Below are 26835 nucleotides of genomic sequence, written 5' to 3' on the forward strand. Positions count from 1 at the left end.
TCCCTTTCCAAAGTCACTCTGTCTAGTCATTTGACCCCCTTCCTAGGGACCCAGCCTTCATCCATGATTTCTCCTCTCCCACCCAGTATTTGTTTCTCTCTCGCTTCCCAGCTTTTTCCTTCCCTTCACTCTGTAAATCAGGCTCTTCAACGTTTGCTATGAGGTCACTGAAACCTATAAAAAATGGCTGAAAAGAAAACCTCAAAGAGCATTTTGTGAGGGAAGGGAGCCTTATCATCATCTTTTTTAAAAATCAATTGTACTTGGCATGGTTTTCTGTTCCATTCACAAATAAAAGAGTTCACACTCAGCAATTTTCTCTGCTGTTCTTTTCCCCTCCTCCCCTGGCAGTTCCTTCCTGTGGCTCCAAGTGCCTAGCACCTCAAAAAAATGCCCAGGCCGGTCAATAGTCAGATGTGAATCTGGACAGCGAGTGACAGAAAGCTACTCGAATACAGGAGAAATTGCGAGTGCCTACACCCAGATCTCCTACCCACTTCAGACAGGAGTCACTGGTTCACGATCTGGAGCATGAACCCATGCGAATTCTCCCTCCCCTAATCCAGGGACACCAAGACCAACTGCAACATTGCTCCTCGCCCGATCCAAAACGGTGATTGAGCACGGGGCACTCTTGGCACGTTTGCCTTGGCTGGTCACTGAGATGGAACAGCATCCATTTTGCTTCCAATGTTTCCATTCAAGCAGTAAACACAGTGGGGCTGGCTTACAGTAAGTCACGAGCCCCAGTATGAGGAAGCAAATGATTCAAACTGTAGTCGATAATTCAGCTGATTCATGCATAAACAACTTTTGCAACCTACTCACTCAAATCCAGAAACACATTCAACAACTAAAAACAAAAATGGACAGAATAAGACAAAATCAAATTAATGATCAAACTTTGCGCATTTGATTTTTTAGGACACTTTAAAATTCCAGTCCAAGTATGTAACAGGCAAAAGTAAAAACAGTCAACTCCACAATGTTACAACAGTTGCATACTCACCAAACATACAGTCTGAGGCCAGTGCTGGGACAAAATGAGGCGGTGCCATGGGTGAGTTTTGCTACAGTAGAAGAGACTATAATTAGCAAATGTCTTCACTATTTCATGTTACACATTTCAATATTGTCAGTGGTTTGAACCCTCCCATCAATTTCATAAGCTTGCAAGAGTCAGATCCTCAATTGCTCAGTGGGTTACATTACTAGTTTATGGGCTATATGGATAAGATTCAATCCCTAGTCTACATTGAACTGTCCAATCTTAGCCTGGCGCAGAGATTTGAGGTGAAACTCAGGATGCTCAACTGATGGCCCTGGGATAGGAGCAGATGAAGAGAGAAGCGGGGAGCAATCAACTGGGGTTTCTGTTTCTCAATATTCAGCAACATATGCTGGAAGGACATATGGACAGGGTCAGGTTCAAATGCAATGCTCCCACAGCTGATTAGCTGGTTACCACTCACCAACTGGAATCACAACTCGAGGATGGCCAACCAGAGAGATGTTAACATTCAAAGAGTCACAACCCAACAGAGTTCCTGTCTTCAGAAAAGGGAGAAGAAATGAGAAGGGAGGCTGACGGGAATAGAAAGAACGACTTTTTAAGTCAAAACTTTTTACAGTGTCACACAATACACATTCTAACACATTGGCCATCATTGATTACATAGGAACCACATGACAGTAGTTTCTGGCCATTCAGCCCAGTCTGTGATGGTCTTGGAAGAGAACATTTTTCCATACAGCTGGCTGTAACATGACCAAACTTAAAAATTGACCAAATTTAAAAATTGACCAAATTTTAAAATTGACCAAATTTTAAAATTGACCAAATTTTAAAATTGACCAAATTTTAAAATTGACCAAATTTTAAAATTGACCAAATTTTAAAATTGACCAAATTTTAAAATTGACCAAATTTTAAAATTGACCAAATTTTATACACCAGCATGCTTCACAGGCCAAAGGAAAATTAAAACCTACAAAATGCCGCAAGCAGTTTACACAGATATGAGAGGTCATGGGCAGAAATGTCTCCTGTTGGTATGAAAAAAAGAACATTTCTAGGTTCAGCCTCAAGGTCCACAGATGATTTAAGGAACTATTGATGAGGGTTGAAATAAAATAACTCTCATTGGAATGTGAATATTAATGGGAGGGTTTTTATCCCTTGGTTTAGACAAAGTGCTCAACATACTATTGGGCATTTTGTATGAAGGTGGGGGGGGGTAGCATTTATAAGACAATATGGTCCTGTTAATATAATGCCCCGATCAACAACCTGAAAAAGGGTATAAAAGATGTTGTACAATGACACTTGAGGCTGCAATCGAGGACAACCTGGTCAGTTGCCAACTAAAGAGCTATGTCGAATCACTGCTGAACTGACCATTTGCTGGTGTTTGTAAGTAATAGGTTTTGCCACAGTCACTTGAGCTTAAAGTAAAGGGGTAGATCTGTGCATGCATTTAAGTAATCTGGGATCACTGTGTGACAGTACTATCGGATGTTTACTTATATATCAAACAAAAATCAGCAAGAGGCTACAAGTAAAAAGGAACTTATTCCAGAAATCTTCGGCTGAACTCAGCAGGCTGACAAAGGGAACATCCTTCACACGAACAGTGACACTAATCCCACATCATTCCCATTTTTTATTTTAAATTTCCCCGTTCTCCTCCATCTACCTAACCCATTCCTTAAATGCTAATGGTTTCTGTTTCAATCACTAACACTATTGGTGAGGTCTAAAGCCTCAGAATCCTCTGTGCAAAAACATTTCTCCTGCTGTCTGTCCCAAATCTCTTACTTTTAATCGTATGCCTACACGTGACCTGATTTAAGTGCTTCATCAGCAAAGCAGCCCAGTTACTGCACTGAAACTTTACAGCCAATGGCAAGCTCCAAGATTGATTTATTACTGCTGAAGTAAGTGTTACAGGGCAGAATATTCTGCCTGTCGGGCGGGCAGGGTAGGGGAGGACCTAATCGCCGCCCGCGATCGGATCCACACCACCATTTTACCTGCGGGGGTGGGGGGGCAATTAAGGCTCGCCCAGTGTGAATCACGGCTCCCGAGGACAGCAGGAGTGGGCGGGTGGCAGCAGGACTGCCAGGTCCAATGGTGACCTAGCGGACTGTTTAAGAAAGCTGCTGCAGTCTTTCAAAGGCTGTCCAACATGGCCAGTGGAAGGGCTCCCCAGAGCGCTGCTGGTGAGCAGGCCAGGCAGGAGGGTAGGGCAGGGGGGGCACTGTGCCCCTCGTTTTTTGGGTGATTGTCTTGCTGCCCTCGAGGAGGTGGGAGCGCGGCAGGAGATCCTCATACCCCAGGACAGGAAGAGGAGGCCCCCCCCCACATGACCAAACGTGCCTGGGAGGAGGTGGCGGAGGTGGTGAGCTCCCGTGATGTGGTGCGACGCACCTGGATCCAGTGTCGCAAGCGCTTCAACGATCTGTTGCGCTCAGGAAGGGTGAGTACCATGTTGGCATTGGTCATTTAACCCAACAGGTAGGATTCCCCCCCTGGCGCCCCATCCCACCCCAAGTCTGAGTTTAGTGACTGCAGTGAGTCATTGGCGGCATGTGTCCTTTGCAGGGTGGCCCAGCAGATATTGCCCATGCTGAGGTTACTCTGGGAGGGTGGTGAGGAGATGGGTTCTGCCCTCGCAGCATGTGGTACACTGTGACCCACATGACTGTTTTGGGGGCAACCTGGAGGAGCTGTTACTGGGAGTTTGCCCAGCAGGGAGGTCACCATGGTTTTCCCAACAGCCATGACAGCGCTGAATGTTCAGTGCTGAAACTCCAGGACATGTCAAAGTCAGGGTGGTGACATGCTGGGAGGGGAGCCTCAAGCACCGATCGATCTGCTGTCCTCTGCGCTCGACGTGCTTGCGCCTCCTTGCTATGGGAGATTAGACCATGTGGTGCCACGTGACGTAGGCAGCATTTGGCCGGGTGTGGGGTGAGGAGGCAATGGAGCCCTGCAATGTTTCACTCTGGCTGGGGTGGGCCGTCTGCAAAGAGAATCCAGGTACAACTGGCACTAATCAATGTCCTTCTCTCCTTTTCAGGAGAAGAATGCACATAATACTGCCGAGTGGGTAAGGACTGGCAGAGGGCTGGCCCAGGTGGCGATGCTTGCCCGGTTCCAGCAGGAGGTCCTAGATCTGGAGAGGCACCATGCGCCCAGGTCCACTGGTGTTGGTGAGGCTGGGATGCCACGGGCAACTATGTATGGCCAGTAGTGAGGTCACCATTGTTCTCCCAACAGCCATGGCAGTGCTGAATGTTCAGTGATTGAAGTTTGCAACATGGCTTGATCATTGCTTATTGATGGATGAGCACATAATGATCCAGGGGGGCAGGGATGCACATTGACATTGTCTCCATGTTAACTGATCAAATATCCTCGTTCTTCCTTTCAGCATCAGCGGAGCAGGGCTGGGAGGAGGAGCAGGGGCCCCTCTCACACCTGAGGGCCCTGCAATCTCAGACTCACCTGCATCACACCATCTCTGCCAGGCAGGCACCAGCGCAGATACTAGCATCTCGCTGGGAATTAGACCATTGGCTAGTGTCCCAGGGCACAGCGGTGAGGGCACTTCACAGTTGCTGGAGGATCTGGCAGAGACAGAGAGTGCCCATGGTGCCAGCAGTCAGAGGACTGCAGGAGACCAGGCATATACTCAATCGGTGACTGATGTGCTGCCTCTGGAGTCATCTGTGACGCAGCAAACACAGGAAATGAGGCCGGGAGTGTGGTAGCATCTAGTGAAGATACATGAGGCTATGCTTGGCTTGGAGTCCGTGGTGGAGGAGTCTACGCAGACCGTCGCTGAAGCAATGAGCCTCATGGTTAAGCGCTATGCCTCCTCCATGGAGAGGATGGCGACTCTTGTGGAGAGGCTCCTCCAGGAGACCCATCAGGGCTTCCTAGGGATGCGCTTGGACCAGCAAGCCCTCACATTGGCATTGACCTCAGCTGGTGGGAGATGGCCTGGGCGCCAAGTTTCCCAGCTCGGTGCCCATCCATCCACGGTGAGCAGGGAAGTTGGAAGCGACATCACGTCGGCGCAGCAGCTGCCTGTCATCTCTGTGGGCTCCTCTTAGGGCACTCTGGATGAGGGTGGAACCCCCTCCGCCCCGCTCCCAATGACTATATCATCTAGTGAGGCTGCAATGACTGGGGAGATGCCAGCTGTGGAACTGGCCACTCCCTCCCAGGCGGGGCCAGCACTGGCTCCACGGGCCAGAGGACGGCAGCCAAGGTCATCGAGGCCAACAGGACAGCAGAGTCAGCAGGTGTCTCAGATGCCACTCCCAGCGAGGGGTCAGCACCAAGATGTAGCACCCGCAAACATAAACATAAGGCACCTTAGGCACAACACGGGGTTATCACTGGTGCTTTTGTGTTGGCCACAATGAGGTCTGTATGAGTTGGTGTGATTTTTAACACCTTTGTCATTTTGTTTTCTTAAGTTCCTTTTGTTATACCATTAAATTCAGACACATCACCATGGCTGAGGGTGCCTCTTTTCTTCCCCAGGTGGATGGTTACCTATAATGTTATGAGTGATTTGTGTGACATTCAGCTTTATTGACAAGACCCTTAGCTAACGTGGCTACCCAGGCAGATTTAGCACTTAGGAATCGAGTGTGGAGCCTGCAGCGCAGGCTTGTGCTGGAGGAGCAAACATGGTGTGCTAGCTGAAGGTTCGTTGGATTAAAGCCTCCCGGATGTCCCTGCCTCTCTGCAGTGTGCCCGGGTCAGCGTCTACCCCCTCAGCATTTCCCTATGTGCGCTCATCCTCGGACTCACTGCTGGAATCATCGCATGCAGCCGCAGCCACTGCATCTACATCGTTGTCTACGGGGTCGCCCCTTTCCAGTGCTGCACTCTCAGCATGCAACCACTATCAGCGACATACAACCTAGGGGGTACTGGAGCGCACCCCCTGAACGGTCCAGGCATTAGAAGCGCATTTTGAGAAGACCGATGGCTCTCTCCACCACAGCCCTTATGGAGGCATGGGTCCTATTATACCACTGCTCAGCTTGTTCTCAGATGACAGAGCGATGTCATGGGCCACCTTCTGAGGGAATAGCCTTTGTCTCCCACCAGCCATCCATCCAGCTGAGCTGGAGCACTGAACAGCCCCAGCACCTGGGAGTGTCTGAGGATGTAGGTATTGTGGTTGCTGCCTGGGTACCTTGCACAGACTTATAGAATCAGCATCCTGTGATCACACACTATCTGCACGTTCATGGAGTGGAAGCCCTTCCTGTTGACAAAGGCACCGGGCTCACCTGCTGGCGCCTTGACGGCCATGTGTGTACTGGACACGGGAGAAGCCAGCAATGGCCGCGAAGCCTCTGGCTCGCTGTGTCTGGCTTGCCTGGTCCCAACAGCAGTGGGTGAAGGTCAATGCACGTCTGAACAGAGCGTCTGTAACCTGCCTGACACAAGTGTGGGCTTCTGATTGGGAGACACCACAAAAATCAACCGTCAACCTCTGGAAGGAGCGAGGGGCATAGAAGTTGAGGGCAGCTGTGACAGTTAGAGCCACTGGCATGGGGTGTCCACCCACACAGTTAGGGGGCCTAACATCTGACAGATATAGTTGACTGTCTCCCTTGAGAGATGGAGCCTCCTTCGGCACTGCTCCTCAGACATATTGAGATAGCTGCTTCACCGCCTGTATACCCTGGCAGCAGGATAATGGCATTTTTTGTGGCCCCTTCTGCCTTGGACAACCTCTTGGCCCTGCACCCCTCCTCCCAAAGGTGGCTCCCTTGGAGGCTGAATGTGCACTCCTGGCCTCCTCCTCCTTTTAGCCCGCCCTTCCTCCTCAGAGGAGGTGTCTCTGTGGAGAGTTCAACTCCCATTCCCAGGCTAAGAGAAGGCTTCCTGAAACCTGCAGGCCCCAAAACGTTTCTTCATTGCAGAGTGCTGACCTGAAGGTTGAGAGTCCAGACCAGGCAGTTGGTGTGATTTTTGAAGTGTTTCAGCTCACACAGGCAAGTATCAGTTACTTTCCAAGTTAAATATTTGACAGAGCACATTCGCGACCCCACTGAGCCCTCTTATCCCACCCGTGGATGAGGTTTATACAAATGTCGCCTACCTGCCTGCCCGTTGCACCTGTGCGCCAACCCGAAGATTGCACTGGCCCCAAAAAATCGCAGTCAATTGGTGCCTCAAGGGCCTTAAGTGGCCGGTAACTTAATGGCGGGCGCGCAGAGATCATTGCATGCCCGCCCAATAAAATATCACAATGGCGCGTGGTGACATTGGGATGCTCGCCTGACATCACCGCGCAGGTCCTGCCCCTGCATGCCAACTGGAAAATTCTGCCCACAAGAATTGCAAGGTGAATTTTCTAGCCTCTGCACACAGCTGCCGAGGTAAAGGAACAGACTCATTTACAAAGCGATTCGTTCAGCTTAAAAGCACTCACCAGCGCAGACAGTGAGAAATCACTTTGTGACTCAAACCACATGCAAAGAACATCGAGCTGAAGGACTTCAACTCCAAGGGTGTGCTTTCAAAATACAACTTACGAAACTACAGAAACAAAACATCTGGAGCAAAGCGAATGGCAGGATGGGGGTGAAGAAATAAGTCATAGAATTGTACACCCACCCCCACCAAACCATTTGTCTTAGTGTGTCTGTGCCAGCTCTTTGAAAGAGTAATACTCACTCTGTCCCCATAGCTCTGCAAATTCTTCCATTTCAAGTTTTTTTTTTGTCTGAAAGGGACTCTTGAAACTGCTTCCACCACCCACGGGCAGTGAATTCCCGATCCTTACAACGCATTGTGTAAAAAGATGTTTCCTCATCTTGCCCATTGTCTAACTGGTATTTATACAAAGCTTTAGTGTAACGTCCTTATTCTTGTACTCTATGCCCTCAAAGAAAGTCAAGGGTCCCACGTGTTTTGTTTTAACCAGCCCACCAACCTCATCTGACACCTTCCAACCCCCACCTGGCCCAAAGTTTCTCTGGTCCCGCACCTCCTGGATGATTGTGACACCTAATTCGTGTCACAAAACTAATTCTAGCAGACACCTCGAATTCCACTCCTAAAGATGCAACGTCACGTAATTTCAGGGGATGTCAGTAGTGTAACTTCTGGCATAGTTTACCCACATTCTGTTTCACACTTACCAATCAGAAATTTCAGGAAGAGTTAAGGCAACAAGCAGAGGTGGGAAAGCCCAGGCAAACATCCACTTCCTCTGGTTTCCTTTGCCTTTCCGATAAGCCATTTCACATTAACTTGTCCTGTGAGCAAACAGATAACGATTGAGGGGTTAACGCTGTTCAGTGCTTCATCACTATGTCCTGGCAGCCAAATGTCAGAGCTCCAGGCCCAAGTTAAACAGAAAGATCTTAAATCACTTTCCAACATTCTCTGCTCCTTGTTGGGATTTGGATCCACTGGAAACTTTAGTGTAGTGCCCAAATGGCCATTACAAGGGTATATTAACTTAGCAGTCCTGATCCTGGACAAGCAAGTACAAATCCCGTGAGGACAAGTTGTAACAGTGAAGTCATTAAATCTGGTCACTCGTGGGCTGTTGCCAGAAAAAAGTCACTATGAAAACTCCAATGTTGGGTAGGGCATTCCTTCCTTAAATAGTCCAAATTCAGACATGTGGAACAAACAATTCGAGACAAAGATTTCTGGAATATGTTATATTTACTTAAAACATTAGCAAGAGAATTCAAGTAAGCACCTGATAGCGTTGTTACACAGTAATCCCAGTTTACACATGGACCTGTACATATTTAATGCTTTGCTTTGAGCTCAAGTGACTATAAGCAAAACTTCATATGTACGAACAGCAGCAAGTAGTCGCTCAATGCAGCTCTAAATGGCAACTAACCAAATTGCCCTGGACTGCAGCTCCAATGTCTTTTCCCCTTTTTTCAGGGGTGGGCCTGGGCTTTATACTGACAGTACCTTATTATTCTATAAAAAGGTTACCCCTATTATAAAATGTCCAATAATTTGTCGAACTCTATCTAAACTATGGGGTTAAAACCCCACCCTTACGTTAGCCGCCTTCCATTAATTTTCACATTCCAGAGAGTTTTTTTTCCCCGGATCCTTCATAGTTCCTTAAATCATCCATAGGCCTCAAAGCCAGAACAGGTAATGTTCTTCATCTTTATCGTAACAATTGGATATGTTCCTGCCCATTGACTTTCCTATCTGTGAAAGACAGCTTGCAGCATACAGGAGTTTTATTTTAATTTGAAAAATTGCTTTGACCCTTGCAAAGGCTGCTGGTACATAAACTCTGGTCCATTATCAAGTTTCGTCAGCAGCAACTGTACCAGGAAATATCTGTAATCTTACAGTTGTGAAATCCCAACTGATTTATCAACATCTTCGGGGAGGGGAACTGGCTGTACTTGCCCAGTCTGTGACTCCAGTGCAACATTAAGTCTTTGAGTCTTATCTCAAGGAAACTTAGTCTGGGCTGTAAATAGTGGCAAATTCAGCAAGTACGGGCTGTCTAACTACAAAACTGATCCTACAATTAGGAACAGAAATCCTGACTGAATCCTCTCCCTAACCGGAGACCAGCCACAAGCCTCGAAAGCAATAATGGCACCTGACCCTGGAGCCCCACCTCATCCATGTCAAACCTCTCTTCACTTGACACACTTCCCATTGGGCAGTTTTGGGGGGGGGGGGGGGTCAACATATAGAAATTGGGTGCCAACTCCTGAGAGACCTGCCCTGCACAGACACGATGGGCAGAATGGCCTCCTTCTGTGCAGTAGCCATCCTATGATTCTGTTACTTCTGCCCAACTACAGGAATCAGAAATTAAAAAAGGGATGTAAAATTTAATTGTCCACGAGATTTTTCTCATTAAACATAAAATGCAAACTTAATTGTATTGTACAGAGGTTACTGTTTGAACGAAAAAAATCTGTGTCAAACGATTGCCATTATTGTCTGTCAAATCCTGGAGAGGGTCCAGGGCTCTTCATAAAAATGAAGTTCTCCTCAAAGTGTAGTCATTGCTCTACAGACAAACACAGCAGTCATTTTGTACACAGCAAGTTCCCACAAACAGCACGGAGGTAAAATGTGCAGGTGTGCTTTGCTGGTTGACAGAAGAAAAATGCTGGCACAGGACAACAATGACTGCCCACTAGATAAACTGGACTGCCTTGTCCGCTAACCGCGCCCCCCAAACCGTGTATCAATTTGCTGAACCCCCGGGTCTCTCCCCTCCCCTCCGTGGCGGGCGAGTCCGCTCTGCACTTTTACGCAGCTTTGCTGAGTTACAGCTGAATCGGGAAATAATAAGTCAAGCTCATGTGATGCCTGTCGGGTGTTGCTGCATCCAGTTGCACATCGTTGCAAGTCTAGACACGGACATTTGTTCCTCGGACCAGTCTTAAAGCAGTCCCCAACCTCACAAAATACCTAGTCACGTTCCTGTTCCACAAACATTTAAAACGGCACAAACTTAAGCTTCCCATGAACTCACAAGAATATAACTGAAAATTACAAAACCAACATATTCTCTCCTGTATCGCTGAGGGTACTGACTCGGGTTGGGGTGTCGGTTAGGTTTGCTATCCCAGTCCGGTTGAGAGCCTAGACCGCCCTACCAGCTGTTTGACTGGGGAGGCTGCGCCCAGTGCAGGAGCCCCATCGACTCCCAGAGTCAGCCCCTCCGAATACAAGTCTGGAACTTCGCCATCTCACCTGCAGGCGGTGCTTACCCTCTCACTCTCCCCTCCCCGGATTAACCGGGATCCCCACACAACCAGAGGAACGGGGAGAGCGGGTCTACCAGCCGCCCCATGTTTCCCCAGCTGCAGCCCCGCTTCCCCCAAACTCTCAACCTTTGTGGAACCTCGCACGTAACGTGTAACACCCTATATCACGCACCCTTCATATTACAGCCCATCTAGTGTACCCTACACAATTTGGTAGCGATTCGCGGACACATCACTCACCCGCTGCCACTCTCCAACAACAAAGACACTGTCTCCTCCGGTCACATGGGACAGGTTGTTGCAATTTAATAGTGGGCGGGGCTCAGATTAACACTCCTCTGCGAGTGACAGCGAGCGTTTCGGGTTAGTGGAAGGGGTTGAGGTTATCGCTGGTTACTACTACTGTAACTAAAAGAGATGGCATGGAGTATACCTGGTTAGTGGAAGTGAATGGATCGGTATTTATACAAAGATAAAAACAAAAAAACTGCGGATGCTGGAAATCCAAAACAAAAACAGAATTACCTGGAAAAACTCAGCAGGTCTGGCAGCATCGGCGGAGAAGAAAAGAGTTAACGTTTCGAGTCCTCAAGACCCTTCGACACAACTTGAGTTTTTGTTTTGGTATTTATACAAGCCGTTCAGAGCCAAGCAACTACTTTTGAAGTGTAACCAGTCTGTTAACAACCCTTTGCGCCACATTTGATCCCGAGATCCTATTCCCACCTCCATAACATTGCTCGACTTCACCCCTGTCTCAGTTTATCTGCTGCTGTAACCCTCATTCATGCCTTCGTTATCTCCAAACATGATTATTTCAATGCATGCCAGACACCCTCACCTCCTTTATATATATATATATATATAAAAGCAAAATACTGGGGATGCTGGAAATCTGAAACAAAAACAGAAAATGCTGGAAAAACTCAGCAGGTCTAACAGCATCTGGGAAGAGAAAAACAGAGTTAACATTTCGACTCTGCATGACTCTTCTTCAGAGCCGGACTCGAAAGCTCTGTTTTTCTCTCCACAGATGCTGTTAGACCTGCTGAGTGCTCCCACTTTTTTTATTCATTCATGGGATGTGGGCTTTGCTAGCTGAGCCAGCATTTATTGCCCAACCCTAGTTGCCCTTGAGAAGGTTGTAGTGGTGATCCCTGTGGTGTAGGTACACCCACAGTGCTGTTAGAATGGAAGTTACAGGATTTTTAGCCAGTGACAGTGAAGGAACGGCAATATATTTCCAAGTCAGAATGGTGAGTGGCTTGGAGTGGAAATTCCAGATGGTGGTGTTCCCATTTATCTGCTGCCCTTGTCCTTCTAGATAGTAGTGGTCGTGGGTCTGGAAGGTGCTGCCTAAGTGAGTTTCTGCAGTGCATCTTGTAGACGGTACACACTGCTACCATTGTGCATCGGTGGTGGAGGGAGTGAATGTTTGTGAATGTGGTGCCAATCAAGCGGGCTGCTTTGTCCTGGATGGTGTCCAGCTTCTTCAGTGTTGTAGGAGCTGCACTCATCCAAGTAAATGGGGAGTAGTCCATCACATTCCTGACTTGTGCCTTGTAGATGGGGTGGACAGGTTTTGGGGAGTCAAGAGGTGAGTTACTCATTGCAGGATTGCTAGCCTCTGACCCGCTCTTGTAGTCACAATATTTATATGGCTAGTCCAGTTCAGTTTCTGGTCAATGGTAACCCCCAGGATGTTGATAGTGGGGGAATTCAGTGATGGTTATGCCATTGAATGTCAAGGGGCGATGGTTAGATTCTCTCTTGTTGGAGATGGTCATTGCCTGGCACTTATGTGGTGCGAATGTTACTTGCCACTTGTCAGCCCAAGCCTGGATATTGTCCAGGTCTTGCTGCATTTGGACATGAACTGCTTCAGTATCTGAGGAGTCATGAATGGTGCTGAACATTGTACAATCATCAGCAAACATTTCTGACCTTATTGTGGAAGGAAGGTCATTGATGAAGCAGCTGAAGGTGGTTGGGCCTAGGACCCTGACGAACTCCTGCAGTGATGTCCTGGAACTGAGATGATTGACCTCCAACAACAAGCATCTTTCTTTGTGCTAGGTATGACTCCAGCCAGTGGAGAGTTTTCCCCCTGATTCCCATTGACTCCAGTTTTGCTAGAGCTCCTTGATGCCACACTCGGTCAAATGCGGCCTTGATGTCAAGGGCAGTCACTCCTTCCTCAACTCGGGAGTTCAGCTCTTTTACCCATGTTTGAGCCAAGGCTGTAATGAGATCAGGAGCTGAGTGGCCCTGGTGAAACCCAAACTGGGTGTCAGTGAGCAGGTTATTGCTGAGCAAGTGCTGTTTGATAGCACTGTTGATGACCCCTTCCATTACTTAACTGATGACCTAAAGTAGACTGATGGGGTTGTAATTGGCTGGATTGGATTTGTCCTGCTTTTTGTGTACAGGACATACCTGGGCAATTTTCCATATAGCTGGGTAGATGCCATTGTTGTAGCTGTACTGGAACTGCTTGGCTAAGGACACAGCAAGTTCTGGAGCACAAGTCTTCAGTACTATTTCCGGAATATTGTCAGGGCCCATAGCCTTTTCAGAATGCAGTGTCTTCAACCATTTCTTGATATCACGTGGAGTGAATTGAATTGGCTAAAGACATCTGTGATACTGGGGACCTCCGGAGGAGGCCGAGATGGATCATCCACTCAGCACTTCTGACTGAAGATTGTTGCAAATGCTTCAGCCTTATCTTTTGCACTGATGTGCTGGGCTCCCCCATCATTGAGGATGGGGATATTTGTGGAGCCTCCTCCTCCAGTGAGTTGTTTAATTATCCACTTATATTCACGGCTGGATGTGGCAGGACTGCATAGCCTAGATCTGACCTATTGGTTGTGGGGTCGCTTAGCTCTGCCTATCACTTGCTGCTTATGCTGTTTGACATGCAAGTAGTCCTTTGTTGGACCTTCACCAGGTTGATACCTCATTTTGAGGTATGCCTGGTGCTGCTCCTGACATGCCCTCATGCACTCTTCATTGAACCAGGGAGGGCTGGATAAAGAGCAGGAGTGGAGCGGCTGTATATGACATGAAAATTGATGGTGTCGTAAATAGTGAGGAGGAAAGCCTTAGAATACAGGACAATATATGTGGGCTGGTAAGATGGGCAGAGCAGTGTCAAATGGAATTTAATCTTGAGAAGTGTGAGGTCCTGCATTTTGGGAGGACTAACATGACAAAGTAATACACAATGAATGGTGGGACCCTAGAAAGTACAGAGGATCAGAGGGACCTTGGTGTACATGTCCATAGATTCCCCGAAGGCAGCAACACAGGTAGATAAGGTGGTTAAGAAGGCATATGGGATACTTGCCTGTATTAGCTGATGCATAGAATATAAAAGCAGGGAGGTTATGTTGGAGCTGTATAAAAGACGAGTTAGGCCACAGGTAGAGTGCCGTGTGCAGTTCTGGTTGCCACAATATAGGAAGGATGTGATTGCATTGGAGAGGAGATTCACCAGGATGTTGCCTGGACTGGAGCATTTCAGCTGTAAAGAGAGACTGGATAGGCTAGAGTTGTCTTCCTTACAGCAGCGAAGGCTGAGGGGGGACCTGATAGAGGTACACAAAATTATGATGGGCATAGATAGGGTAGATAGGAAGAAACTTTTCCCCTTAGCGGAGGTGTCAATAACCAGGTGGCATAGATTTAAGGTAAGGGGCAGGAGGTTTAGAGGGTGGTTGGAATCTGGAACACACTGCCTGAGGGGTTGGTAAAGGCAGGAACCCTCACAACATTTAAGAAGTATTTAGAGGAGCACTTGAAACGCCATAGCATACAGGGTTATTGTTTCTGTGCTGTATAACTTTATGACTCCCTGGCTTGTTGGTAATGGTAGAGTGGGGGATATGCTGGGCCATGAGATTACGGATTGTGTTTGAGTACAATTCTGCTACTGCAGATGGCCCACAACACCTCATGGATGCCCAATCTTGAGTTGCTAGATCTGTTTGAAATCTATCCCATTTAGCATGGTGGTGGTGCCACAGAACACAATGGACCCCTCCATCATTTTCACATGGTCCATCTCTGACACTTCCCTTCCCTTCCTTGACCTCTCTGTCTCAATTTCTGGTGATAGACTGTCCATCAATATCCATTACAAACCCACCGACTCCCACAGCTATCTCGACTACAGCTCCTCGCACCCCGCTTCCTGTAAGGACTCCATCCCATTCTCTCAGTTCCTTCGACTCCGTCGCATCTGTTCCGATGATGCTACATTCAAAAACAGTTCCTCTGACATGTCCTCCTTCTTCCTTAACCGAGGTTTTCCACCCACGGTCGTTGACAGGGCCCTCAACCGTGTCCGGCCCATCTCCCGTGCATCCGCCCTCACGCCTTCTCCTCCCTCCCAGAAACATGATAGGGTCCCCATTGTCCTCACTTATCACCCCACCAGCCTCCGCATTCAAAGGATCATCCTCCGCCATTTCCGCCAACTCCAGCATGATGCCACCACCAAACACATCTTCCCTTCACCCCCCTTATCGGCATTCCATAGGGAACGCTCCCTCCAGGACACCCTGGTCCACTCCTCCATCACCCCCTACTCCTCAACCCCCTCCTATGGCACAACCCCATGCCCACGCAAAAGATGCAACACCTGCCCCTTCAATTCCTCTCTCCTCACCGTCCAAGGACCCAAACACTCCTTTCAAGTGAAGCAGCATTTCACTTGCATTTCCCCCAACTTAGTCTACTGCATTCGTTGCTCCCAATGTGGTCTCCTCTACATTGGAGAGACCAAACGTAAACTGGGCAACCGCTTTGCAGAACACCTGCGGTCTGTCCGCAAGAATGACCCAAACCTCCCTGTCGCTTGCCATTTTAACACTCCACCCTGCTCTCTTGCCCACGTCTGTCCTTGGCTTGCTGCATTGTTCCAGTGAAGCCCAACGCAAACTGGAAGAACAACACCTCATCTTCCGACTAGGGACTTTACAGCCTTCCGGACTGAATATTGAATTCAACAACTTTAGGTCGTGAGCTCCCTCCCCCATCCCCACCCCCTTTCTGTTTCCCCCTTCCTTTTTTTTTCCCCAATAAATGATAAAGATTTTCCTTTTCCCACCTATTTCCATTATAAAAAAACCCCACTAGAGCTATACCTTGAGTGCCCTACCATCCATTCTTAATTAGCACATTCGTTTAGATAATATCACCAACTTTAACTTTAACACCTATGTGTTCTATTGTACTATTGTCGTTGACATCTTTTGATGATCTGCTTCTATCACTGCTTGTTTGTCCCTACAACCACACCGCCCCCCCTCCACCTCTCTGTCTCTCTATCTCTCCGCCCCCCACACACACACCTTAAACCAGCTTATATTTCAGCTCTTTCCTGGACTCGAACTCAAGTTCTGTCGAAGGGTCATGAGGACTCGAAACGTCAACTCTTTTCTTCTCCGCCGATGCTGCCAGACCTGCCGAGTTTTTCCAGGTAATTCTGTTTTTGTTTTGGATTTCCAGCATCCGCAGTTTCTTTGTTTTTATAACAATGGACGGTATCCTCAATGTGAAGGCAGGACTTTGCCTCCACAACAATTGTGCAGTGGTCACTCCTACTGATACAGTCATGGACAGATGCATCTGTGGCGGGCAGGTTGGTGAGGATGAGGTCAAGTTTGTTTTTCCCTCCTGTTGGTTCCCTCACCACCTGCCGCAGACCCAGTGTAGCAGCTATATCCTCTAGGACTCAGCCAGCTCGGTCAGTAGTGGTGCTACCAAGTCACTCCTGGTGATGGACATTGAAGTGCCCCACCTAGAGTACATTCTGTGCCCTTGCCACCCTCAGTGCTTCTTCCAAGTGGTGTTCAGCATGGAGGAGTACTGGTTCATCAACTGAGGGAGGGCAGTACGTGGTAATCAGAAGGAGATTTCTTTGCCCATGTTTGACCTGATGCCATGAGACTTCATGGGGTCCAGAGTCAATATTGAGGACTCCCAGGGCAACTCCCTCCCGATTGTATACCACAGTGCCGCCACCTCTGCTGGGTCTGTCCTGCCAGTAGGAGGACAGGGCATACCCAGGGATGGTGATGGTGGTGTCTGGGACATTACCTGTAAGATATGATTTCGTGAGAACGACTATGTCAGGCTGCTGCTTGACTAGGCTGTGAGACAGCTCTCCAATTTTGGCACTAGCCCCCAGAATTTAGAAAGGAGGACTTGGCAGGGTCAACAAGGCTGAGCTGCCGTTGTTGTTTGCAGTGCCTAGGTCGATGCCTGGTGGTCTGTCCGTAAACTTTAGGTCGTCCAAAACTTATTTCTCAATAATCCCTGTGCTCGCTGACCTAAGTGGCTCCCTGTCAAACAACATCTTTACTTTAAAATTCTCATCTTTGTTTTCAAGTCCCATTATGGTCTCGTCCCTCCCTATCTCCACCATCTCCTCATTTGAATACGTTGATTGTAGGGAAATGGGGAACGGGTGTTCCGTGAAGCCTTTGGGATACTGTATGCTCTCAGTGTAAATATGAAAATGCATAATGCACAGTGATGATTTGTTTTATACAGAAATACATAGAAGTTACAATTAGGAAACAGGACATTCATCCCAATCACTCCATGCTGCCATTTACCTTCCATGCAAATAAAGAGTTCAAATCGCATTTCATAGAATTGCGAATAATGCTGCACAGAGGCCGGCTGTTTGTCCTGTTGTGCATGTGTCGCTTCTTTGAAGGACCTATTGAATGAGTTCCAATGCCCGCTTCTTTCCCATTGCCCTACTCTTTTTTTACTACTGCAAGTAATTATCCAATTTCCTGTTGGGAGTTATTACCGAATCTGGTTCCACTGCCCTTGCTGCTTTCCCATCCTTTCCTATTTAAATGCTTCTATCAAATCACTCCCATAATCTGCATTATTCTAATAAAAAAAAATTAAATTTTTCAAGTCCCCTTATTTATATTTCCTCATACCAGGCAGTACCCTAGTGAATCTATGATTAATTGCTCTCTTCATTTATTGGCTAGCTGATGCATTATAACTCGTACGAGGGGTTTTATTACTCAATTAAATAAAGCCACACAGATAAATACAGATGAGATAGCCATTTGGCCCATCTAGTTCATCCTTCCACTGAAACCTGCAGATGCTCCATAACAACAACAAACAACAGTATCACCTTGCGTTTATATAGAATCTTTATTGTAGAAAACTGTCCCAAGGGCTTCACGGAACTGTAATCAGACAAAAGTAACTGGCAAATCAAAGGAAGAGATATTAGGTTCATTGGATCCAAATTAAGTCATTGGAAATAAAGATCAGAACAGTGTAAAACCTGCTGCTGACTTTTCCACTATTACATATCAGCAAACTGATGGAGCTGCAGGCTGACAAGTCTCCGGGTTCTGATGGACTTCATCCTAGGGTCTTAAAAGTGGTGATTATTAGGTAGTAGATGCGTTGGTGTTAATTTTCCAAAATTCCCTAGATTCTGGAAAGGTTCCATTGGGCTAGCAAGTTGCAAACATAATCCCTCTATTCAAGAAGGGAGTGAGGCAAAAAACAGGAAACTATAGTTCAGTTAGCTTGACTCTGTCATGGGGAAGGTGTTAGAACTGCTCATTAATGAGGCTATAGCTGTGCACTTAGAAAAACTCAAGGTAATCAGGAAGAGTCAGCATAGTTTTGTGAAAAGGAAATCATGTTTAACCACGTTATTGCAGTTCTTGGAAGGACAAACATGTGCTGTGGATAAAGGGGAGCCTGTAGGTGTGCTGTACTTGGATTTCCAGAAAGCATTTGAGAAGGTGCCACATGAAAAGTTATTGCGGAAAATAAAAGCTCATGGTGTAGGGGGTAACGTATTAACATCTTAGAAAATTGGCTGGCAGGCAAAAAACAGAGAGTACGCATAAATGAGTCTTTTTCTGATTGGCAGGGAGTGACGAGTGGTGTCCCGCAGGGTCTGTGCTGGGGCCTCAACTTTTTACAATTTATATCAATGACTTAGATGAGGGGAGCGAACTCATGGTAGCTAAATTTGCAGATGATAGGTAGAAAAGTAAGTATGTTATGAGGAGGTTGCAGATGGATATAGATAGGTTGAGTGAGTGGGCAAAGATCTGGCAAATGGAGTTTAATGTGGGAAAATGTGAAGTTGTTCACTTTGGCAGGAAGAACAAAAAAGCAGAGTATTACTTAAATGGAGAACAGCTGCATAATTCTGAGGTGTAGTGGGATCCAGGAGTTCTAGTGCATGAGTCACAAAAAGTTGGAATGCAGGTACAGCAAGTAATTAAGAAGGCTAATGGAATGCTGTCCTTTATTATGAAAGGAACTGAACATAAAAGCAAGGATGTTATGCTTCAGTTATACAACATCTCGAATATTGTGTGCAGTTTTGGCCTCCTTATTTAACTAAGGATATAAATGCATTGGAAGCAGTTCAGTGGAGGTTACTAGATTGAAACTTGCAATGAACGGGTTATCTGATGAGGAAAAGTTAGACAGACTGGTCTTACTTTCACTGGTATTTAGGAGAGTGAGGGGTGACTTGATTGAAGCATATAAAATTCTGAACGCAATTGATAGGGTGGATGTGGAAAGGTTGTTTCCTCTTGTGGGAGAGTCCAGAACTAGGGCGTGCTGTTTTAAAATTAGGGGCTGCACTTTTAGGACAGGAGATGAGGAGAATTTATTTCTCTGAGAGTTGTGTGACTTTGGAACTCTCTGTTTCAGAAGGCAGTGGAGACGTGGTCATTGAATATTTTAAAGCGGAGGTAGACAGATTCTTGTTAGGCAAGGGAATCAAAGGTTATTGCAGTAGATGGGAATGTGGAATTAGAAACACAAACAGATCAGCCATGATCTTACTGAATGGCAGCGCAGGCTTAAGGGGCCAAATGGCCTACTTCTGCTCCTGTTTCATATGTTCATATAAAGTCAAAATGTAAGCCATCAATATTTAACCTTCAGCAGCCCTTGACATTCACTGTAACCAGATTTCACCTGTATAAAAATGCCACGGTGGGGGCCAGAGAGTGTGATTTGTCCCAGGCCTCGCACCCCCCGAGGGAAGGCCCAGATGGCAGCTGCTGGAATTTAAATTCAATTAATAAATCTGAAATTGAAAGTTAGTCGCAGTAATGGTGACCATGAAATGATCATCAATTGGTGTAAAAACCCATCTAGTTCACTATTGCTCTTTGGGGAAGGAAATCTGCTATCCTTACCTGGTCTGGCCTACCGTGTCTCCAGATCCACAGCAATGTGGTTGACTCTTAAGTGCCCTCTGACATGGCCTAGCAAGCTATTCAATTAAAGGGTAATCAGGGATGGGCAACAAATGCTGGACTTGCCGGCAAGCCCATATCCCATGAAAGGATAAATTTAAAAAAATAAAGACCTCACAACACCAATATGATAATCAATCTTGGGACCAGGTTTAGACACGATTAAGCCAAACATGGCCCAGTAGACTCTACAAAGGCCTCTTCATTAACCGCTGGGGACTTGTGTCTAAATTGGGACAGCTGTCCCACAGACTAGTCAAGCATCAGCCTGGCACAGTCATCCTCAGCAAATCATACCTTACAGCCAATATCCCAGGCTCCTCTGCCACCGTCCCTTAGTATGTCCTATCCCATTGGCGGGACAGATGAACCATAGGTTGTGGCACAGTGGTGTACAGTCAGTAGGAAGTGGCCTTGGGGGTGCTCAACATTGACTCCAGACCCTGTGAACTGATGTTGGCATCAGGTCAAACATGGGAAAGGAAAGCACCAGGCATATCTAAAAATGAAGTGCCAACATGGTGAAGCTATAACAGAGGATTACATGCATACTAAAGATGGAAGCAGCATGCAATAAACAAAAAGTGGTCTCACAATCAACTGATCCAGATGAAACTGTTTCAGTCCTGTCACATCCAATAATGAATGGTGGTGGACAATTAAACAACTCACTGTATGAGGCTCCACAAATATCCCCATCCTTAATGATGGGGGTGCTCAGCACATTAATGCAAAAGATAAGGTTGAAGCATTTGCAACCATCTTCAGCCAGAAGTGCTGATTGGATGATCCATCCCGGCCTCCTCCTGAGGTCCCCAGCATCACAGATGCCAGTCTTCAGCCAAGTCAATTCACTCCACGTGATACCAAGAAACAGCTGAAGGCACTGAATATTGCAAAGGCTATGGGCCCTGACAACATTCTGGCCATTGTACTGAAGACTTATGCTCCAGAAGTTGTCGCGCCCCTAGCCAAGCTGTTCCATTACAGCTGCAACACTGGCATCTATTTGGCAATGTGGAAACTTGCCCAGGTATGTCATCTGCACAAAAATCATGGCAAATCCAACCCAGCCAATTGCCACCCTGTCAGTCTACTCTCGATCAACAGTAAAGTGATGGAAGTGGTCATCAACAGTGCTACCAAGTGGCATTTACAAATCAATAACCTGCTTACTGACTCCCAGTTTGGGTTCCACCAGGGCCACTCAGCTCCTGACCTTATTACAGTCTTGGTTCAAACTTGGACAAAAGAGCTGAACTCCTGAAGTGGGGTGAGAGCGACTGTCCTTGACATCAAGGGAGCATTTGACCAAGTGTGGCATCAAGCAGCCTGAGCTAAACTGGAGTCAATGGGAATCAGAGGGAAAACTCTCCACTGGCTGGAGTCATACCTAGCACAAAGGAAGATGACTGTGGTGTCAGAAGCCAATCATCCCATCCTCAGGACATCACTGCAGGAGTTTGTCAGGGTAGTGTCCTTGGCCCAGCCATTTTCAGCTGCTTCATCAATGACCTTCCTTCCATCAGCAGTGGGGATTTTGCTGATGACTGTACAGTGTTAAGTAACATTTGCAGCTTCTCAGACACTAAAGCAGTCTGTGACAATGTACAGCAAACCCGGACAATATTCAGACTTGGGCTGATAAGTGACAAGTAACATTCATGCCAAGTTATGATCACCTCCAAGAAGAGAAAGTTTAACCACCTTCCCAGGCATTCAATTGCATTACCATGGTCGAATCCCCAATCATCAACTTTGAGAGAGCTGTCCCACAGACTAGTCAAGCCACAGCCTGGCATGTTCAAACTCAGCAAATCATACCTTACAGCTAGTATCCCAGACTCCTCCATCATAGTCCCTTATTATGTCCTATCCCATTGACAGGACAGATACACCATTAGTGGGGGGTGGGGTCACCATTAATCAAACTGAACAGGACCAGCCACAAAAGTACTGTGGCTACAAGAGCAGGTCAGGGGCTTGGAATTCTGCAAGTGAGTAAGTCACTTCCTGATTCCTCAAAACCTCTCCACCATTTAGGGATGTGGGGAGTGGGCGATGGAGTGGCAGTACGCAAATTGCTCCTTAGGCAAGACAGCACAGATACGAAGGGCTGAGTGGCCTTCTTCTGTACTGTAACGATTTTATGATTCACAAGGTACAAGTCAGGAGTGTGATGGAATACTCTCCACTTGTCTGGATGAGCACAGCTCTAATAACACTCAAGGAGCTCAACACCATCCAGAACAACGTAGCCATCTTTATTGGCACCCCATCCACCACCTTAAACATTTTGTCCCTCTACCACCGCACACCGTGCCTGCCGTGTGTACCATCTCCAACATGCACTGCAGCAACTCACCAAGCATCTCCCATGACCCCTTAGACAGAGAAGGACAAGGGAAACAGGCACATGGGAACACCACCAGCTCCAAGCTCCCTCCTAAGTCACACACCATCCTGACCTGGAAATAGACCTCAGTTCTTTGTCACCATTGCTGGATCGATATTCTAACAGTGATGTAGAAGTACTTTCACCAAGAGGGCCACAGCAGTTCATGAAGGCAGGTCATCAACACCTTCGCTAGAAAAACTGGAAATGGGCAAAAAATGCTGGTCTTACCTGCGATGCCACAACCAGTGAAGGAAAAAAATTCTGCTTTTATCAATATTGCTTTAGGGATAAATATTGGCCTTGAGACAGGAAAGAACTTGGCAGCTGTTTCTTCAATTGTACTTTGGATTCTATTATTCCCGCGTGAGAGCAGAGGTATAATGGCTCAGCTGAGAAAAATCCATTTCAACTGTGCAGCACTCCCTCGGTACTGACCCTCTGACAGTGCAGCACTACCTCAGTACTGACCCTCCGACAGTCCAGCACTTCCTCAATGCTGACCCCACAACAGTGCGGCACTCCCTCAGTACTGACCCTCTGAGAGTTCAGCACTCCCTCAGCACGATCCTCTGACAGCACTCCCTCAGTGCTGACCATCCGACAGTGTGACACTCCCTCAGTACTGATGCTCAGACAATGTAGCACTCCCTCAGTACTGACCGTCCAACGGCACACCACTCCCTCAGTATTGACCTTCTGACAGTTCAGCATTCCCTCAGTACTGACCCTCTGATAGTGCAGCGCTCCCTTAATGCTGATCCTACAACAGTTCAGCACTTCCTTGATACTGATCTTAAAACAGTCCAACGTCCCTCAGTACTGACTGTCCAACAGTGTGGTGCTCCCTCAGTACTGGTAGGTTGCTGGAGGAACTCCGGCTCAGAATTGATGAGCTGGAGTCCAAGCTCCAGACGCTGCGGCACATCCGGGAGGGGGAGAGTTACCTGGAAGCTTTGTTTCAGGAGGCAGTTACACCCGGTAGATTAAGTACCTCAAATTCAGTCAGTGGTCAGGGTCAGCAGGGTGTGACTGCAAGTGAGGCAGTTAGAGGGATCCTGTGTTCAGGAACAAAGGAGCCTCAGCTGTTGACCTTGTCCAACAGGTACGAGGTACTTGCTCCCTGTGTGGATGAGGATCAGGGCTGTAGGGAGGATGAGCCAGCTGATCACGGCACCATGGCAAAGGAGGCCATTTGAGAGGGGGGGAGCAAAAAGACAAGTGATAGTTGTAGGGGATTCTATAATTAGGGGAATTGATAGCTTCATTTGTAAGCAGGATCGAGAGTCCCGCATGGTATGTTGCCTGCCCGGTGCCAGGGTGAGGGACATCTCTGACCGGCTTGAAAGGATATTGGAGATGGAGGGGGGGGATCCAGTTGTTGTGGTCCACGTCGGGACAAATAACATAGGTAAGACTAGGAAAGAGGACCTGTTTGGGGATTATCAGGAACTAGGAACTAAATTAAAGAACAAGTCCTCAAGGGTTATAATCTCTGGATTACTACCCGAGCCACTTGCAAATTAGCATAGGGACACGAGAATAAGGGAAGTAAACACATGGCTAAAGGAGTGATGTGGGAAAGAGGGGTTCCATTTCATGGGGCACTGGCATCAGTATTGGAACAGGAGGGATCTGTACCGTTGGGATGGTCTCCACCGGAACCGATCTGGGACCAATGTTCTAGCGAAAAGGATAAATAGGGTGGTCAACAAGACTTTAAACTAGAAAGTGGGGAGGGGGGGGAAGGAAGGGAAGGATAAAACTCCAAGAAGCATGACTAATGGGAAACAAAGCAGCAGGTTAGCATGTGGGAGGGTGGATTCAACTTCATGGAAAATTATGAAAAAACTGAAAAGAAAGGAGAGCCCAGGAGAGGCTATTAAAGTCCCCAGAACACAAAATAAGACTGAGTGTTTGGAAAGGGCTAGGAATCTAACTTCAAGCACATCAGATAAAGGGATAACAACGAGAAAGTGGACGGGAAATACAGGACTGAAGGTGTTGTATCTGAATGCACGCAGTATAAAAAATAAGGTAAATGAGCTTGTGGCGCAGATTGAAATTGGCAGGTATGATGTGGTGGGCATCATGGAGACATGGCTACAAGGGGATCAGGACTGGGAGCTAAATATCCAAGGATATACATCCTATCGAAAAGATAGGCATGTTGGCAGAGGGGGTGGGGTTGCTTGGTTAGTAAGAAATGAAATGAAATCGATAGCAAGAAATGACTTAGGGTCAGATGATGTAGAATCTGTGTGGGTAGAGTTGAGGAACCGCAAAGTTAAAAAAACCATAATGGGAGTTAAGTACAGGCCTCCGAACAGTAGTCAGGATGTGGGGCACAAGATATACCAGGAGATAGAAAAGGCATGTAAGAAAGGTAAAGTGATCATGGGGGATTTCAATATGCAGGTAGACTGGGAAAATCAGGTTGGTAGTGGATCCCAAGAAAAGGAATTTGTGGAATGTCTACGAGATGGCTTTTTGGAGCAGCTTGTGGTGGAGCCCACTAGGGAACAGGCAATTCTAGATTTAGTGATGTGTAATGAGGCAGATTTGATAAGGGAGCTTAAGGTGAAGGAACCCTTAGGAGGAAGTGACCATAATATGATAGAATTTACCCTGCAATTTGAGAGGAAAAAGCTGGAATTAGATGTAACGGTATTACAGTTGAATAAAGTTAATTACAGAGGCATGAGGGAGGAGCTGGCCAGAATTGACTGGGAGATAAGCCTAGCAGGAAAGACAGTGGAACAGCAATGGCAGGAGTTTCTGGGAGTAATTTGGGAGACACAGCAAAAATTCATCCCTAGGAAGAAGCATACTAAAGGGAGGACGAGGCAACCATGGCTGACAAGGGAAATCAGGGACAGCATAAAAGCTAAAGAGAAAACATACAATGCAGTGAAGAGCAGTGGGAAACCAGGGGATTGGGAAGCCTACAAAGACCAACAGAGGACAACTAAAAAAGAAATGAGAAGGGAGAAGATTAAATATGAGGGTAAACTAGCCAGTAATATAAAAGAAGATTGCAAGAGTTTTTTTAGATATATAAAGGGTAAGAGAGAGGCAAAAGTGGACATTGGGCCACTGGAAAATGACGCTGGAGAAGTAGTAGTGGGGAACATAGAAATGGCGGAGGAACTGAAGAGGTACTTTGCGTCAATCTTCACGGTGGAAGACACGAGTAACATCTCCAAAGTTCAAGAGAGTCGGGGAGCAGTGGTGATTATGGTGGCCATTACCAAGTAGAAGGTGCTAGGAAAACTGAAAGATCTGAAGGTGGATAAATCACCTGGACCAGATGGATTACACCCCAGAGTTCTGAAGGAGATAGCTGAAGAGATAGTGGAGGCGTTAGTGGTGATCTTTCAAGAATCACTGGAGTCAGGGAGGGTCCCAGAGGACTGGAAAATTGCTAATGTAACCCCCCCATTTAAGAAGGGAGTAAGGCAAAAGACGGGAAATTACAGGCTGATTAGCCTGACCTCGGTCGTTGGGAAGATTTTAGAGTCCATTATTAAGGATGAGATTTCAGAATACTTGGAAGTGCATGGTAAAATAGGGCAAAGTCAGCATGGTTCATCAAGGGGAGATCATGCCTGGCAAATCTTTTAGAATTCTTTGAAGAGGTAACGAGCAGGTTAGACACAGGAGAGCCAATGGATGTTATCTACTTGGACTTCCAGAAGGTCTTTGACAAAGGGCCGCACAGGAGGCTGCTCAGTAAGATAAGAGCCCATGGTGTTAGAGGCAAGGTACTAGCATGGATAGAAGATTGGCTGTTTGGCAGGAGGCAGAGAGTGGGGATAAGGGGGTCCTTCTCAGGATGGCGGCCGGTGACTAGTGGAGTTCCGCAGGGGTCAGTGTTGGGACCACAACTTTTCACTTTATACATTAATGATCTAGATGAAGGAACTGAGGGCATCCTGGCTGTTTGCAGATGATACAAAGATAGGTGGAGGGACAGGTAGTATTGAGGAGGCGGGGAGACTACATAAGGATTTGGACAGGTTAGGAGAATGGGCAAAGAAGTGGCAGATGGAATATGTGGGGAAGTGTGAGGTCATGCACTTTTGTAGGAATAGAGGCATAGACTATTTTCTAAATGGGAAGAGAATTCAGAAATCTGGAGTGCAAAGGGACTTGGGAGTCCTAGTCTAGGATTCTCTTAAGGTTAACTTGCAGGTTGAGTCGGTAGTTAGGAAGGCAAATGCAATGTTGGCATTTATTTCAAGAGGACTAGAATATAAAAGCAGGGATGTGCTGCTGAGGCTTTATAAGGCTCTGGTCAGGCCACATTTAGAATATTGTGAGCAACTTTGGGCCCCGTATCTTAGGAAGGATGTGCTGGCCCTGGAGAGGATCCAGAGGAGATTC

At 47.0% G+C, this 26835-nt stretch overlaps 1 protein-coding gene across 3 annotated transcripts in view; it reads right to left on the reverse strand.

Annotated features, from left to right (window-relative positions):
• The window catches only part of rnaset2 (ribonuclease T2), a 38857-nt gene that overhangs the window by 11135 nt on the left and 887 nt on the right, over window positions 1-26835 (reverse strand). The window contains exons 1-3 of one of the 3 annotated variants that reach the window (XM_041213762.1): window positions 11005-11083; window positions 8182-8298; window positions 1010-1070 (exon numbers count right to left, since the gene is read on the reverse strand). In XM_041213762.1, coding sequence (XP_041069696.1) covers window positions 1010-1070; window positions 8182-8282 — 162 coding nt within the window. In that variant the 5' untranslated portion in view covers window positions 8283-8298; window positions 11005-11083. Of the gene's footprint in view, window positions 1-1009; window positions 1071-8181; window positions 8299-10936; window positions 10956-11004; window positions 11084-26835 lie in introns of those variants that run through there. The other 2 variants (XM_041213764.1, XM_041213763.1) reach the window with 2 other exon arrangements.

Source organism: Carcharodon carcharias, chromosome 2 (assembly GCF_017639515.1).
Source record: "Carcharodon carcharias isolate sCarCar2 chromosome 2, sCarCar2.pri, whole genome shotgun sequence".
NCBI lineage: Eukaryota > Metazoa > Chordata > Chondrichthyes > Lamniformes > Lamnidae > Carcharodon > Carcharodon carcharias.